The sequence below is a fragment of the Sebastes umbrosus genome, chromosome 2 (assembly GCF_015220745.1).
Source record: "Sebastes umbrosus isolate fSebUmb1 chromosome 2, fSebUmb1.pri, whole genome shotgun sequence".
Classification (NCBI taxonomy): domain Eukaryota; kingdom Metazoa; phylum Chordata; class Actinopteri; order Perciformes; family Sebastidae; genus Sebastes; species Sebastes umbrosus.
In genome coordinates this window covers 27,295,674-27,308,629 of record NC_051270.1, presented here as the reverse complement: position 1 = coordinate 27,308,629, position 12,956 = coordinate 27,295,674, and the positions used below count along the sequence as shown (strand labels likewise).

The window sequence follows — 12,956 nt, the reverse complement described above, 5'->3', positions numbered from 1 at the left end:
CACAAAGAAATTGCAAATTGATTTTTTTTATAATCTATGATGTGATGTTGTGAATCACTCTCAGCATACTTCATTTGACACAGTGAGATTGTAACACATCTTGATTCAATAGAAAAAGTGCATTCAAGATGTATAGTCTCAGTTCAAATTAGGACTTCATTTCAAGAAAAGACAACTTTGACCTCCATCGGATCCATGTTAAGCCCCAGATTCAGTTTGCTGTACACAGACGACAGATGTCAGATATTGTCGTGCTTTGTCAAGCAGCCTTTGCAGTCATACAGTTTATTTGTGTTTTAGGTTTGGTATGATATTGTTTGTGTGCTCTGTAGAACTGAATTGATTTATCATTTAGTAGGGCTGTCAATCAATTAAAATATTTAATCGCAATTAATCGCATGATTGTCCATGATTAATCACGATTAATCGCAAATTAATCATTAATTATTTATGTGTTCAAAATGTACCTTAAAAGAAGATTTGTCAAGTATTTAATACTTTTATCAACATGGGGGTGGGCAAATATGCTGCTTTATGCAAATGTATGTATGTATATATTTATTATTGGAAATCAATTAATGACACAAAACAATGACAGATATTGTCCAGAAACCCTCACAGGTACTGCATTTAGCATAAAAAATATTCTCAAATCACAACATGGCAAACTGCAGCCCAACAGGCAACAACAGCTGTCAGTGTGTCAGTGTGCTGACTTGACTATGACTTGCCCCAAACTGCAAGTGATTATCATAAAGTGGGCATGTCTGTAAAGTGGGTACCCATAGAACCCATAGAACCCATTTTCATTCACATATCTCGAGGTCAGAGGTCAAGGGACCCCTTTGAAAATGGCCATGCCAGTTTTTCCTTGTCAAAATTTATCGTAAGTTTGGAGCGTTATTTAACCTCCTTCTCGACAAGCTAGTATGACATGGTTGGTACCAATGAGCTCCTTACGTTTAAAAACCGAGCCCGCTACAACCTCCGAAAGATTGATTGCGTAAATGCGTTAAAGAAATTAGTGGCGTTAAAATAAATTTTGTTAACGCGTTATTATCATGTTAACTTTGACATCCCTATCATTTACATAATATTTCAAGGAAAAAATGCCTCTCAAATGTGAATATTTGCTGCCTTTCTTTGTTAAATATGATAGTAAACTAAATATTTCTGGGTTTTTGACTGTTGGTTGAACAAAACAAGCAGAATGAAGACGTCACCTTGGGCTCTGGGGACAAAATAATCGTCAGATTAATTGACAAACAAAATAATGGTTAGTTGCAGATAGTGTCTTGACATTTAGATCAAGATGTTGTGATAGCAAAAGAGCTCCTTGTATTAGCCACACTGTCTGCTGAGATGAAAAGGCAAACAGGGATAATCTGACTGACAGATAGGGTTCATTAATAAGGCGTGGGACAAATGTGACCAGGGCGAGGTGGAGCTGGGATGAGAGCGAGGTCACAAGTGGGAAGCTGAAAGGAAGCGTGTGTGTGCTGACTCAACAGATGTGGAGCAGTCCGTCAGGAAAAGCCTCATATCTGGAAAAATAGATCAGCGAATGGAAACGGGCTAAAACAAACAGCCTGTTCCGGCTGATAGACGGATGAAAACGGTTACATGAGTTTAGATAAAAAATGTGCACATTGTGAACGTACTTCTGAATAAACTGAGTTAGTACTGTGTGCACATAAATTACATTTCCTTCCTTCTCTGTCTCTGGCTGTGTAAATAATACACCTACTCACTCTTTGTTGAGAGAAAAAAAAACGAGGCCGTCAGGCAGGCTTGTCCAGGCAGCACTGCCACCACCTGTGTGTGCTTCACACTTGAGAATACCTCATCCTGATAGCCTCCGGCAACACATGATGACACACCGTGTTCCTCATCACCCACATCCCCTGTCAAGCCACCCAAAGGTTTAACCACACACCCACAGAGGGAGAACACGGAGTGACTAAAGCCCCGGTCATGTTGTTTTTGAGAGCCTTTTAGGGTACGATTCGGTAATTTGGTCAGTTGGCACTGGGTGCTCTGTAAACAGCACCCAGTCTGATTGTCTCACAAAACTGATACGGACGGGTGGCACCCTCATCGCAGCATCCTCTCTTTATCCTGTTGATGGACACAGGATGGCAGGAAGTGAGTCCTGCTGTTCAAATATGTTGCAAACCCCAGTCCGCATGCGGGTGGGATTTAGAGAGTGGTAGCTCTTTGTGCTGTTGGATGAAAGTCTTTCCTGGCGAGGTGAAAGAAAAGCTATTTTCAGTGCTAATTTGGTGAAGCTATCAAGACAGGAGACTGTCCACCTTGTTGGGCACAGCGGGGGAAACCTTCAGAAGTGGCTTGGTTCTGGATTAAATGTCAGAAGAATAAAGACACACACATCTCCTCCTATATAATGCCTCTTGACATGTTTGGAAGGAAAGACGATACAGTTTGCCAGCACACTGGCGTCACTTCTTTCATCTATCATTCAAGAGGATGATGTCATGTTTGAGCCACACATTCTCAGACAGACGCTGTAACCTCAATGAACTGACTTCATGCATTTTTTGGCGAGGCCAAAGCACGAATAACGCCTTTGATATGTAAAAGCTGTAGTAATGGTTTTGGTTGATGTTCATAAAAACATTCCTCTCGATAATTTGCTGATAAATGCACTGCTTCAGGCCCGTGTTGTACTCTCTAAATGTTTTACTAACACACACACACGGTGGTCTGGAGAAGTCATCTTGACACTGCAATGATCCTCAGAGTCAGTGTCTATCCTGCTGAAGTGTCCTCGAGTGAGACACTCAGCCTCTAAATGCCCCAGTGGTGCAGTAAAGTGCCGCTTCCTGTCATGATCTATGTAGATGCTATAATGCTCGCTGGTATGTTAATAAACAAGTAGGACCTAAACCATTTTTCATCCGCAGGAAAAGTCTCAGCCGTCTGTGATTATAGATGTCTTCATGATGCAGCTCATGTCTCTGTGCCTGGTGCAAGTAATGAGGTCAATTTGTCATCCTCTCTTATTTAGTGCCTGATCATCGGAGGAGGCCCCTGTGGCCTGCGGACGGCCATTGAGCTGGCTTTGATGGGCGCCAAAGTGGTGGTGATCGAGAAGAGAGACTCCTTCTCGAGGAACAACGTGCTGCACCTCTGGCCCTACACCATTCATGACCTGCGGGGCCTCGGGGCCAAAAAGTTTTACGGCAAATTCTGCGCCGGGGCCATAGACCACATCAGTGAGTATCTGACTTCACTGAAACAAAACAGGCTGCCGGTTTTTGCTTTTTATGGTAACATCCAGTGGACCACAAATGGAGCTGATTGATTGATTCCAAAACCATTTCCAAGAGAGGGAAATGGATGAAGAAAGAACATTATGTATACTGTACTCCTGGAAAAATTACATATTATATTATTAAATATGATATAATTACTCTGTCATTTGTTTGAATATCACTTGAGCATTGAATCTTTTTATTCATGCTCAGTGCTGGCAATAGCCGTGGCCGAAGGCATTATGTTTTCGGGTTGTTGTCCGTATCATCTCTTCTTGTGAACGCAATATCTCAGGAACGCCTAGTGGGAATTTCTTCAAATTGATCAAAAACGTCCACTTGCACTCAAGGGTGAACTGGTTGGATTTTGGTGTTCAAAGGTCAAGGTCATTGTGACCTTATGTCCGTCCTATTGTCGTGATATCTCGGGTAACGCCTTGCGCAAATTTCTTCAAATTTGGCGCAAACGTCCGCTTGGACTCAAGGATGAACTGATTCGATTTTAGTGGTCAAAGGTCACTGTGACCTCACAAAACACGTTTTTAGCCATAACTCAAGAATTCATGTGCTATTTATGACAATGTCACACAAATGTCTAACAGGATAAAATGATTAAGTGATGACATTTCAGACAGACATGGATGTAAACTGCAACTTGACTAGCTTGCAGAGGCATATAACCGCGAGGTGGTAAGTCGAGTTCTTTCCAACATAACAACAGGAGTGTTTTACACCTGTATGCAAATACTAATGTGTGTGTCTGTGTCTAACAGGCATTCAGAAGCTGCAGCTGGTCCTACTGAAGGTCGCCCTGATTGTTGCAGTGGAGTTTCACATCAATGTGGAGTTTGTCAAGCTGTTGGAGCCTCCAGAGGATCAGGAAAATGAAGGTATCCATCCACACGTCCAAACAATAGATTAAAGCTCTGATCAGTCAGTGCGTTTTAGCAGCCTGGGCCGGCTTTTTGTAATTGTTTTCAATGAGACTGAAGCGTTTCGCCTCGATTTAGGAAAAAAAAATCATCATAATTTGCGTTTTTTCTTATTGGGATGACTTTTGGATACCCGGAGCTTTATAACTTTACCAACAGTAGTTGCCATGATCTGAACAGAAAACAGCAAATTAGTGCGGTACATGAGATTTTGGGTAAGTTGTTTACATTAATTTAAACTGTACTATTAACTATTTGGGTCACGTACAGTTCATGGTTTGTAACAAGGTAACGTTAGCACTCATTTGGTGGTTGCTTAGCAACATATAAAATAAAAAGACGTAGCAAACGTGCTCTGTCTGATCAAGACCTAACAGTGCTTTTATGTCCCCCCTCTGGCAGCTGTTTTATGATCTGCAAGCTTTGGGAAGATGAGGAAATTTAAACAGCTGGAAACAACAACTGGGCCGTGAAGTAGGATGAGGTTGAGGAGTTTAATAGTGTGTAAAGACATCAGGCTGCATCTGTGTTTGTTAGATACTGCGTACCTTACTGTGTTCGTATTTACTCTCCTACTCTGTGGTTTGGCGCTCTGCCTCAAGGCTGGTCAGGCAGCGAGGGACTTCTCATCCTGCAGTATTTAATTTCCTTGACAGCCACCAATAAACAGGAGACAAACATTGGCACTGATGTCGTTTTTCATCACATTTAGATGAGGTTAGCGGAGGTCAAGTGTATTGCCTAACTTTCCTTGTTAGACCTCAAATGTATGCCTGCTATATACGGCGCCCACCTATCACATTAATACCAGTGAATAAACATTGTTCCCTTTGTTTAAAACAAAATGTAGCGGTAATATCTTTTACTCATCTCTGACATCCAGCACTTCACATTGGACTATAGACTCTCAGGAAGAAAATATCTAACACGCTGTTGTCAGGTGTCGTCTCCTCAGCTGCAATATCTACACACCGATAACAACGAGAGCCTTGCCTAAATTTAGACACAAACTTATCCCTCCTGTTCTGCTGTGACGGACTTAGCTGTGCCCTTGACATCATGGAATGCATTTTCCACATGGTGATATAACACAACAAACTGCCAAGCTGTTACCGTGCTGGTCTCACACTCCTGCAACATCAATGCTGTGTACTTCAAATGGCTAATATTAAATCTGAAACAATGTTTTGTTATTAAGTCAAGTTTGCAGGTCAGATGCAGTGGACTTGAACATGACATGAAAATCTATGACAATTCATGCATTTTACCAAAGAGTATACGTTGCAATGGAACGAACAATTGACTTTGACTTCTTAGCAATATACGTTATTTGATTTTACTGGCATCATAGCAACAAAATGGCAACAGTGTTAAAGTGTGCCATTCTATTTTTCACTGTACTGTTCAAGCATAGCAGGTGGCAGAATGATCCAATGATGACTGAGATGCTGTTGAAGTGTGTTTGAGTAAAAATACCAGTCTTTATAAGTTGATATTCTACTGTATGTGCTGATTGTTCTGTGGAGTACAGCACAAAGGGAATATTTCTAGGATTTATATTTTGTGTCTTAATCTTCCTCTGTCTTTGTTTTCCGTCTCTCAGGGGTTGGGTGGAGGGCTGCAATCCGACCCGCTGATCACCCCGTGGCTAACTTTGAGTTTGACGTCGTGGTCGGGGCTGACGGACGCAGGAACACTCTGGAAGGTGAGAAGACGGCAAACAAAAGGGGCGAACAGTATAGATGCCTCAAGGATGTACTTCACTTAGTTCACATAGATATAATGTTACCTGTGCAACTTGATCAAGGAAATGACAACCTGTGAGCCAAATATACATTTTCCCACCAGCAACATCCAAAGCACAGGGTTGGAGCCTACTGTCGCTCTCAAATTGACATGTTTCTTGAAACATGGAGTTTATTTAATACTTCCTGGTGCTGTTGAATGTCAGTTAAGAAACTCACAAAATGCAAATGTTTCATTTCAATTACTTCTGTCATATAGTATATGTGAATATATTTGTAATTAAAAAGGTTGTCCATGTTCATGTGTTTGTATTATTGTGAAAATCTCTGAAGCATCACGTGGAACAAGAAATCACGTTTTAGAGTTGATAAAACCCAGCACACCTTCTGTTTACTGGATACCGTTTCTCTCACTTTGAATAATCTCTACTGCATTATTTTCTGTTGTTAAGCTATAAATGAAACTCACCTTTTGTAAACTTGCATGAAGCCAGTGATCTCTCCCAGTGGGAGAGGTTATACATGAAGCACTGTACATAAATAGAGCAGAGCTTGGGCTCGGTGCAGCAGCTGATGTAATCACGCTGGACTCTCTCAATCTCCCCGTCTCACTGTTTCGGTACTGCTCCTAAAAATGCTGTCATCTAACAACCAATTCGCATCAGATGCTTATTCCTAAAAAGGGCATTTTTGGTTCAGGACAAAACATTTAGCTCATTCTTCAATTATGATGAAGCCTGGGGGGAATGATTTTCCCCTGCAGTCAGCCTGCTTTTGTGGCCTAGCTACGGTAACACAATCAGAGCTAAATACAATCAGATCTGCGTTGCAGTGAAGAGACCGAGAGGGGAAAAGCTCCCCTGTGATTTTAACACTGACAGTATGGACGAGTTGTAACACAAGTTCAGACGTTTTTCTTCTGACCCCCAAAAAAGTACTTTCATTGTCTCATATAGCACATTTTCTTTTCCTTACTGCACTCACAGCTTATGAATTAGTGACATTTTTGCTGGTTTGAAAAGGTAATTTGAAAATCTGCCAGTAAAACGTTGAACCTTAGTGTCTACTTGATGTCTGCTTGAGTGTTTTGATTTTTTGTGCGGGACATATAAAGTTAACATTGAAAGAACCCTTGAATTTTGTTCCATGTGTCCCTGGTTTTGTCTTTCAAAATATCTGAAATAGACAGATGTCAAAAGGACTATTTTCTTGTTCAGTATTGCAAAGCATCCATTGAATCATATTCCTTGAATAAATGAATAAAATAAAAGTTTTACTTACTCTTAAACCAAAGTAAATTCTTAATAAAATGAAAGAGTGTTTAATGATATGGGTGCTTTACAAGTGGCCCTTTACTGCTACACTTGCAATTCTGAAGGTTAATCAAGCAAAAGGCATTTAACTTCGATGATAGCATTTAATTCCTGGTGCTTTTTACAATCCGTGGTCTTTTGTTCCCTCGGCTATATAAAGGCTCACCTTGGTAAGCTGCCTCTTATCCTAAAATAACTGCCTTGTAATTATAGTTTAAGGCTAGATTTCCTTTGGTTTTAACAGACGAGCCGATAGTACTGGTTGGCTTGGGAAGATCAACATCCCTTCTTTTTTTAAACTCGTTATCTGACTTTGTCTTTTTCTCTCTCAGGTTTCAAAAGGAAGGAGTTCAGGGGGAAGCTGGCGATCGCCATCACAGCCAACTTCGTCAACAGGAACACTACTGCAGAGGCCAAAGTAGAGGAGATCAGCGGCGTGGCGTTCATCTTCAACCAGAAGTTCTTTCTTGACCTCAAAGAGGAAGCGGGTGAGAGAGGAGCTCAGTCAAACCGACTCACTGTGGTGTTAGCTGGCATGGGGAGGAATTAGACATTGATGGGTTTGAGTGTGTCGTATCAAATTTGCCACATTGGTGCTTTAAAATTTGTATTCTCAAACCATATCATTTGTTGCAGGTATCGATCTGGAGAACATCGTGTACTACAGGGACAACACGCATTACTTTGTCATGACTGCCAAGAAACAGAGCCTGCTGGACAAGGGAGTCGTCATTAATGTAAGCAGAACATGCGTTCAGGGATCCATTGTGTCCTTTTTTCACTGTCTTATTATTATTTTCAGCGTATTTTAGTTCATTTTATAATAATAAACGTTAAGGTAGGGAGATAAATAGCATGGCAGCCAATAATAGCCTGATAATCAGAATTAATTGCTATTTTATTTCATTTAATTATTCTATTTAAATGTTCAAAATTGTTGGAGATGTAGGCAGCACTTCAGAGGTCTAGAACCAGGTTAGTTGTATACATTTCAGTATATCATGTCCACAATCTGTACTCATAAAAGTCCTTTTGTATATCTAAATGCACAATATAATAAAAATGATTTCACTTCTGTGTGCAGCCATACCAAGCCCTCTAAGGGGACAGATCATAAAGAAAATAATCTCTGTCTTTTAGAACTGCTAAACTCAGACTTACTCAGTGTGAACTCCCCTTGACTGTCTTGCCTCTGTTCAACAGGATTACATAGACACCGAAATGCTGCTGTGCAGTGAAAATGTCAACCAGGAAGCTCTTCTGTGCTACGCCCGAGAAGCTGCTGACTTTGGCACCAACTACCAACTTCCCACGCTGGATTTTGCCATGAACCACTGCGGGCAGCCAGATGTAGCAATGTTTGACTTCACAAATATGTACGCCTCTGAGAACGCTGCTCTGGTCAGGGAGAGATATGGACACCAGTTGCTGGTAGCACTGGTTGGCGACAGTCTGCTAGAGGTAAGGAAGGCCTCCTGGGAAAAGAAGCTGTTACACAATCTGGCAGTCCTGTTTTGCTGTAGATGCTGTATGGATGTAGAGTCTGAGAGGGGAGACAGGGGTCCTTTGTCTCTTGTATACAAACTCATCCTTGATGAAGATGTTGCCAGTAGTCACACAGTTGAGCACGGGGATAATTGTGGTGGTCCTCAAGCACACAGAGACAATCACTACATTTAGAAAGATGTTAAAGATAGCTGTACGGACGTGTGCAAGCTGATCTCATGGATGTAGCGTTGGAGGCGATGCCCCGTTCATTCCTATGAAAGTTGCTCAGTGGCGCCTGAGGAAATAAAAGTTTGACTTCTGCATCCACGGGTCTATAGAGCAGGCGGAGTAGCGTTTCCTTTAACCCCGTCTCACAACAGCTCGGTCTGGGTCTCATTCACATGAACAGGGGAAGGGAAATAACTCTGGATTTGGCTATTAGTGCATTTTACAACTTTTAGGACCTAATGATTTAAATTAGGGCTATTCAAGTGTTCGTACTGGGGAGTTGATTTACCTGAGTTACAGACATCTCTTTCCTTATGTAAGTCTATGGGAAAAAGTCTTTTTGGGCCCAATGGCATCATGTGAAGTGCCACCGTTTGGCTACTACAGAAATTTGCTTCAATGCCTGGCGCTTTTCCTGAGGTTGGACTGATCTTCACAGTTGCACAGTCATTATTAATTAAATAAATGTTCAAAGTCTGATAGTCAGCGTTTTGATCTGTGACCTTTCAAAGCAAAACATGGCTAAAAGAGCACAAAAAAACCAGTCTTTTTCAAAATGTTGATGTTGTTTTGTCTCCTTACGTAAACTGACACACAATTATATTCATATATTTGTTATGTGTTCCTGTGCAGCCCTTCTGGCCCATGGGGACGGGTTGCGCCAGAGGCTTCTTGGCTGCCCTTGACACAGCCTGGATGGTAAAGAGCTGGGCTGAGGGTCGGACAGCTCTGGAGGTGTTGGCAGAGAGGTACACACACACACACACACACACACACACACACACACACACAGACCCACACAGACCCACACACACCTTATTTTTGAGACATATACAGTGTATATGTAAGTGTATGTTTGCATATTTGCGTCATTCAGTACCGCTAAGTATTGTGTGTTTAGACGCAGTCTGAATAATCACAGCCACTGCCTGTGATAGAAATAACACCATGTATCTTGCTCTATGTTTCTTTGTGTTTCTGTAGGGAGAGCATTTACAGGCTACTTCCACAGACAACAACTGAAAACATTGCCAAAAACTTTGACCAGTACACCTCAGACCCTGGGACGCGATACCCCAACCTTAACTCCTCTTGTGTCAGGCCTCACCAGGTTAGAGGGAGTTTGTGTAACAAATATACACAACTTCTTGAGTGTCTTGATTGTAATCATTCTGCCTTCACTCCCTGTTTCAGGTGCGTCACTTGTACGTCAGCGGAGAGCTGAATTCCTGCTCTCTGGAGCGTTCTGCTACCATACGCCGGCCCGTCAATCTCTGCAGACGAGGTGAGTCTAACTAGAACTGACAGATTCCTGTTGTGTTGTATTATTTATAGTAGTAATCTGACTGGTAATTAACAGTGTCCACTCTGCTGTTACTTTGAAAGTATCCTCATATGAACAACACAAAGCTATGAAGAAAGAGCCGCCGGGTTGTAGAAAGAACAAACACAGTTAGCTCGCTCTACAAGTGTCCCTGTTAAAAATCACCCTGTGTTTATACTGAAAAAAATATTTTGAAACGCAAACGGTATGCATGTATCCTGATAAATGTAGGGCCGTCCCGAATACCATTTTTTGGGCTTCAAAGCTTCAGTGACAAATATTCAAAGGTATTTGAAGCTTCGGTGCAGTGCCGCTGCCTCACTAATGTACACACACGCACCTCTACACATAAAAAACAGTGATATCCGTCTGAGAATAACTAATAATAATTAATCTTGAATATGACCAGATTAGTCCTTATTTCATGGGCTATTTTTTGGATCTACACATTATTTTCACATACTAAAAAAACAAAAAAACAAAATCATTCGAATACTGATTTGGAGGTTAATTACCATGGCAACGGTCGAAGCTTAAACTTTCGTCTTCATTTGTAACATTATTTAATTATAGTGCTGCATAGCTCAGAATAGGATCATTTTTGTACTGAGAACTAACCGTAAAGACAGAAGCTCTACATGCTGAGCTGAGCTGTTCAACTGAAGTAACTTGAGTCTCTCATCAAAGGCAGCGAGGACGTACATGTCCAGACAAAAAAATGATAAATAAGTGCACATACCTCAGAACCATTTCTGTCATGACCTTATTTACTGGCACGCCTTGTGTCGGTCCCTGCTTGTGACATCATATCCTCTTCAACTTCCTGAGGCTCTAAGTGAGAGATTTTCTAACACAGGAATGTTAGAAGAATTTATTTGAGGAATTGCAGTGTTTTATTGAAAAATCTAACTTAACCACGTTTCTGTTGTAGAGTCAGAGATCAGACCGGCAAGGCTTCTTACCTGGTGCCAGAAACAGACCGAGGGCTACAGGAATGTGATGATTACAGACTTGACGTCTTCTTGGAAAAGTGGCATGGCCCTCTGCGCCCTCATCCACAGGTTCAAACCCCAGCTGATGTACGTAATCAGATGATATCACTACTAGCCCGCAGCGCTGCACCTTTCCATTTAAAACCAGCATCGTTGACATCATCTTATTTTGTAACAACGCGGTGTGAGCAAGTTCATTTCTTATGGGTGTGTTAAAGCTTCAGTAGGCAGTATATTTTTTACATCATTGGGCAAAAATTCCATAATAACCTTTCAGCATATTGTAATTCAAGTCCAAAAAGTATTATTATTGAGTAGTATTTAAGTCTAAATAATCTAGGGCTGACCCCTCTTAGTCGATTAGTCGACTAATTGTTGTTTTGGTCTCAGTCGACTACGATTTCTTGAGTCGATTCGTAATTTTTTATGATTTTTTTTCACGCTGAATGACTTATTTCCAAGAAACTCATGAGCACATCTCTGGTAAACACAAGATTTTAAGTGGTGCTTTTGTGTGATTCTTTGTGGAGAAACTACAGATCTGTTGATTAAATCAACTAATCGATTAGTCGACAAAATCGTACGAGTGTTAGTCGACTAGGAATTTCTTTGGTCGAGGACAGGCCTAAATATAATGGTCCTTTCTGTCTGTTGATCTGGAGCTGTGGAGAAAAACAACTCATGCGGGACTTTGTGTGCTTTAGTACCCACTTATAGGACAAAGTCCTCCTTAAAAAAACAGACTGTACCTTAGTTTCCACTTTTTAGGGCTAGTCTGCCTTTCATGGCATGGAATTAGCCAACGCAACTGTAGATTAGTGCATTTACAAATCTAATTATATCCTCTCACTCTTTAATTATTGCCTTCATACCTCGCCACATGCCACTACAATTTCATGTGGTCCTGTAAGTTTCCAGGAACCACTGGCATTTTTCCCCCTTCCCTCCTCCATATGCATGCCTGTCAGCAGAGCAGACTGCAGAGAGTTGAGCAGGTTCGTAGAAAAGAAAGAAAGGCGTAAAGGGCGAGCCTCTGAACAGAATAACACCAAAGTTTGTGTGTGCTGTTGCTAGGTTACTGACCCCTTCTTTACATTATTTTTGATGGTGTCTGCACACCGTCAGTGAAGGTGAAGACGTCAGTGCATTTTTTTCTCCCATTAGAAGTAATTTGCTGTCATTTTCTCCTGAAATATGAGTTCTTCTGCAGGGAGTTAAGTTTCTGTGTGAAGTCATTCCATTGTGCTTACGGTAACTGTTTTCATATCAGTGTGCGTATTATCTTACAATCAGTCATCTCACACCTACATGAAACGAAAGTCAGGATATAATCCCTTTAAGAATCTCAGTTACACTCCTTACTGTCACATTCCTGTCTCATTATTCAGGGCATCTTAAATGGTTATGATACTGGAAAGTCTGCCTTTTAGAAACAATAAGAAATATGTTCAAAGAAAATCTAATCAAATACACCTCATTGTGATGCATTGAAGAGTGATCAGTGGGAAACAGACAGGAGTAAATGGTCTCACACTGAAAACTGAAACCCTACTATAGGCTGACACAGTAACTATATAGTTTTCCCAGCTGTTTTGCCATTACATACGTACTCTGAATCTTTTTTTATGACTTTCCTCTTACTCAAGCCACAATTACTGT

The 12,956-nt window shown here is 41.1% G+C and overlaps 1 protein-coding gene across 15 annotated transcripts in view; it reads left to right on the top strand.

The window, feature by feature from the left end:
• mical2a (microtubule associated monooxygenase, calponin and LIM domain containing 2a) overlaps positions 1–12,956 on the top strand; it is a 45,201-nt gene that overhangs the window by 14,907 nt on the left and 17,338 nt on the right. For 13 of the 15 annotated variants that reach the window (XR_005204925.1, XR_005204927.1, XR_005204929.1 and 10 more), the window contains 10 exons: positions 3,029–3,236; positions 4,049–4,165; positions 5,811–5,912; positions 7,598–7,753; positions 7,902–8,002; positions 8,469–8,726; positions 9,615–9,730; positions 9,966–10,092; positions 10,176–10,266; positions 11,237–11,384. Coding sequence is in view for 12 of the 15 variants with exons in the window: in XM_037756633.1 (XP_037612561.1) it covers positions 3,029–3,236; positions 4,049–4,165; positions 5,811–5,912; positions 7,598–7,753; positions 7,902–8,002; positions 8,469–8,726; positions 9,615–9,730; positions 9,966–10,092; positions 10,176–10,266; positions 11,237–11,384 (1,424 nt within the window). In the remaining 3 variants the exon portion in view is untranslated. Of the gene's footprint in view, positions 1–3,028; positions 3,237–4,048; positions 4,168–4,523; positions 4,891–5,810; positions 5,913–7,597; positions 7,754–7,901; positions 8,003–8,468; positions 8,727–9,614; positions 9,731–9,965; positions 10,093–10,175; positions 10,267–11,236; positions 11,385–12,956 lie in introns of those variants that run through there. The other 2 variants (XM_037756693.1, XM_037756682.1) reach the window with 2 other exon arrangements.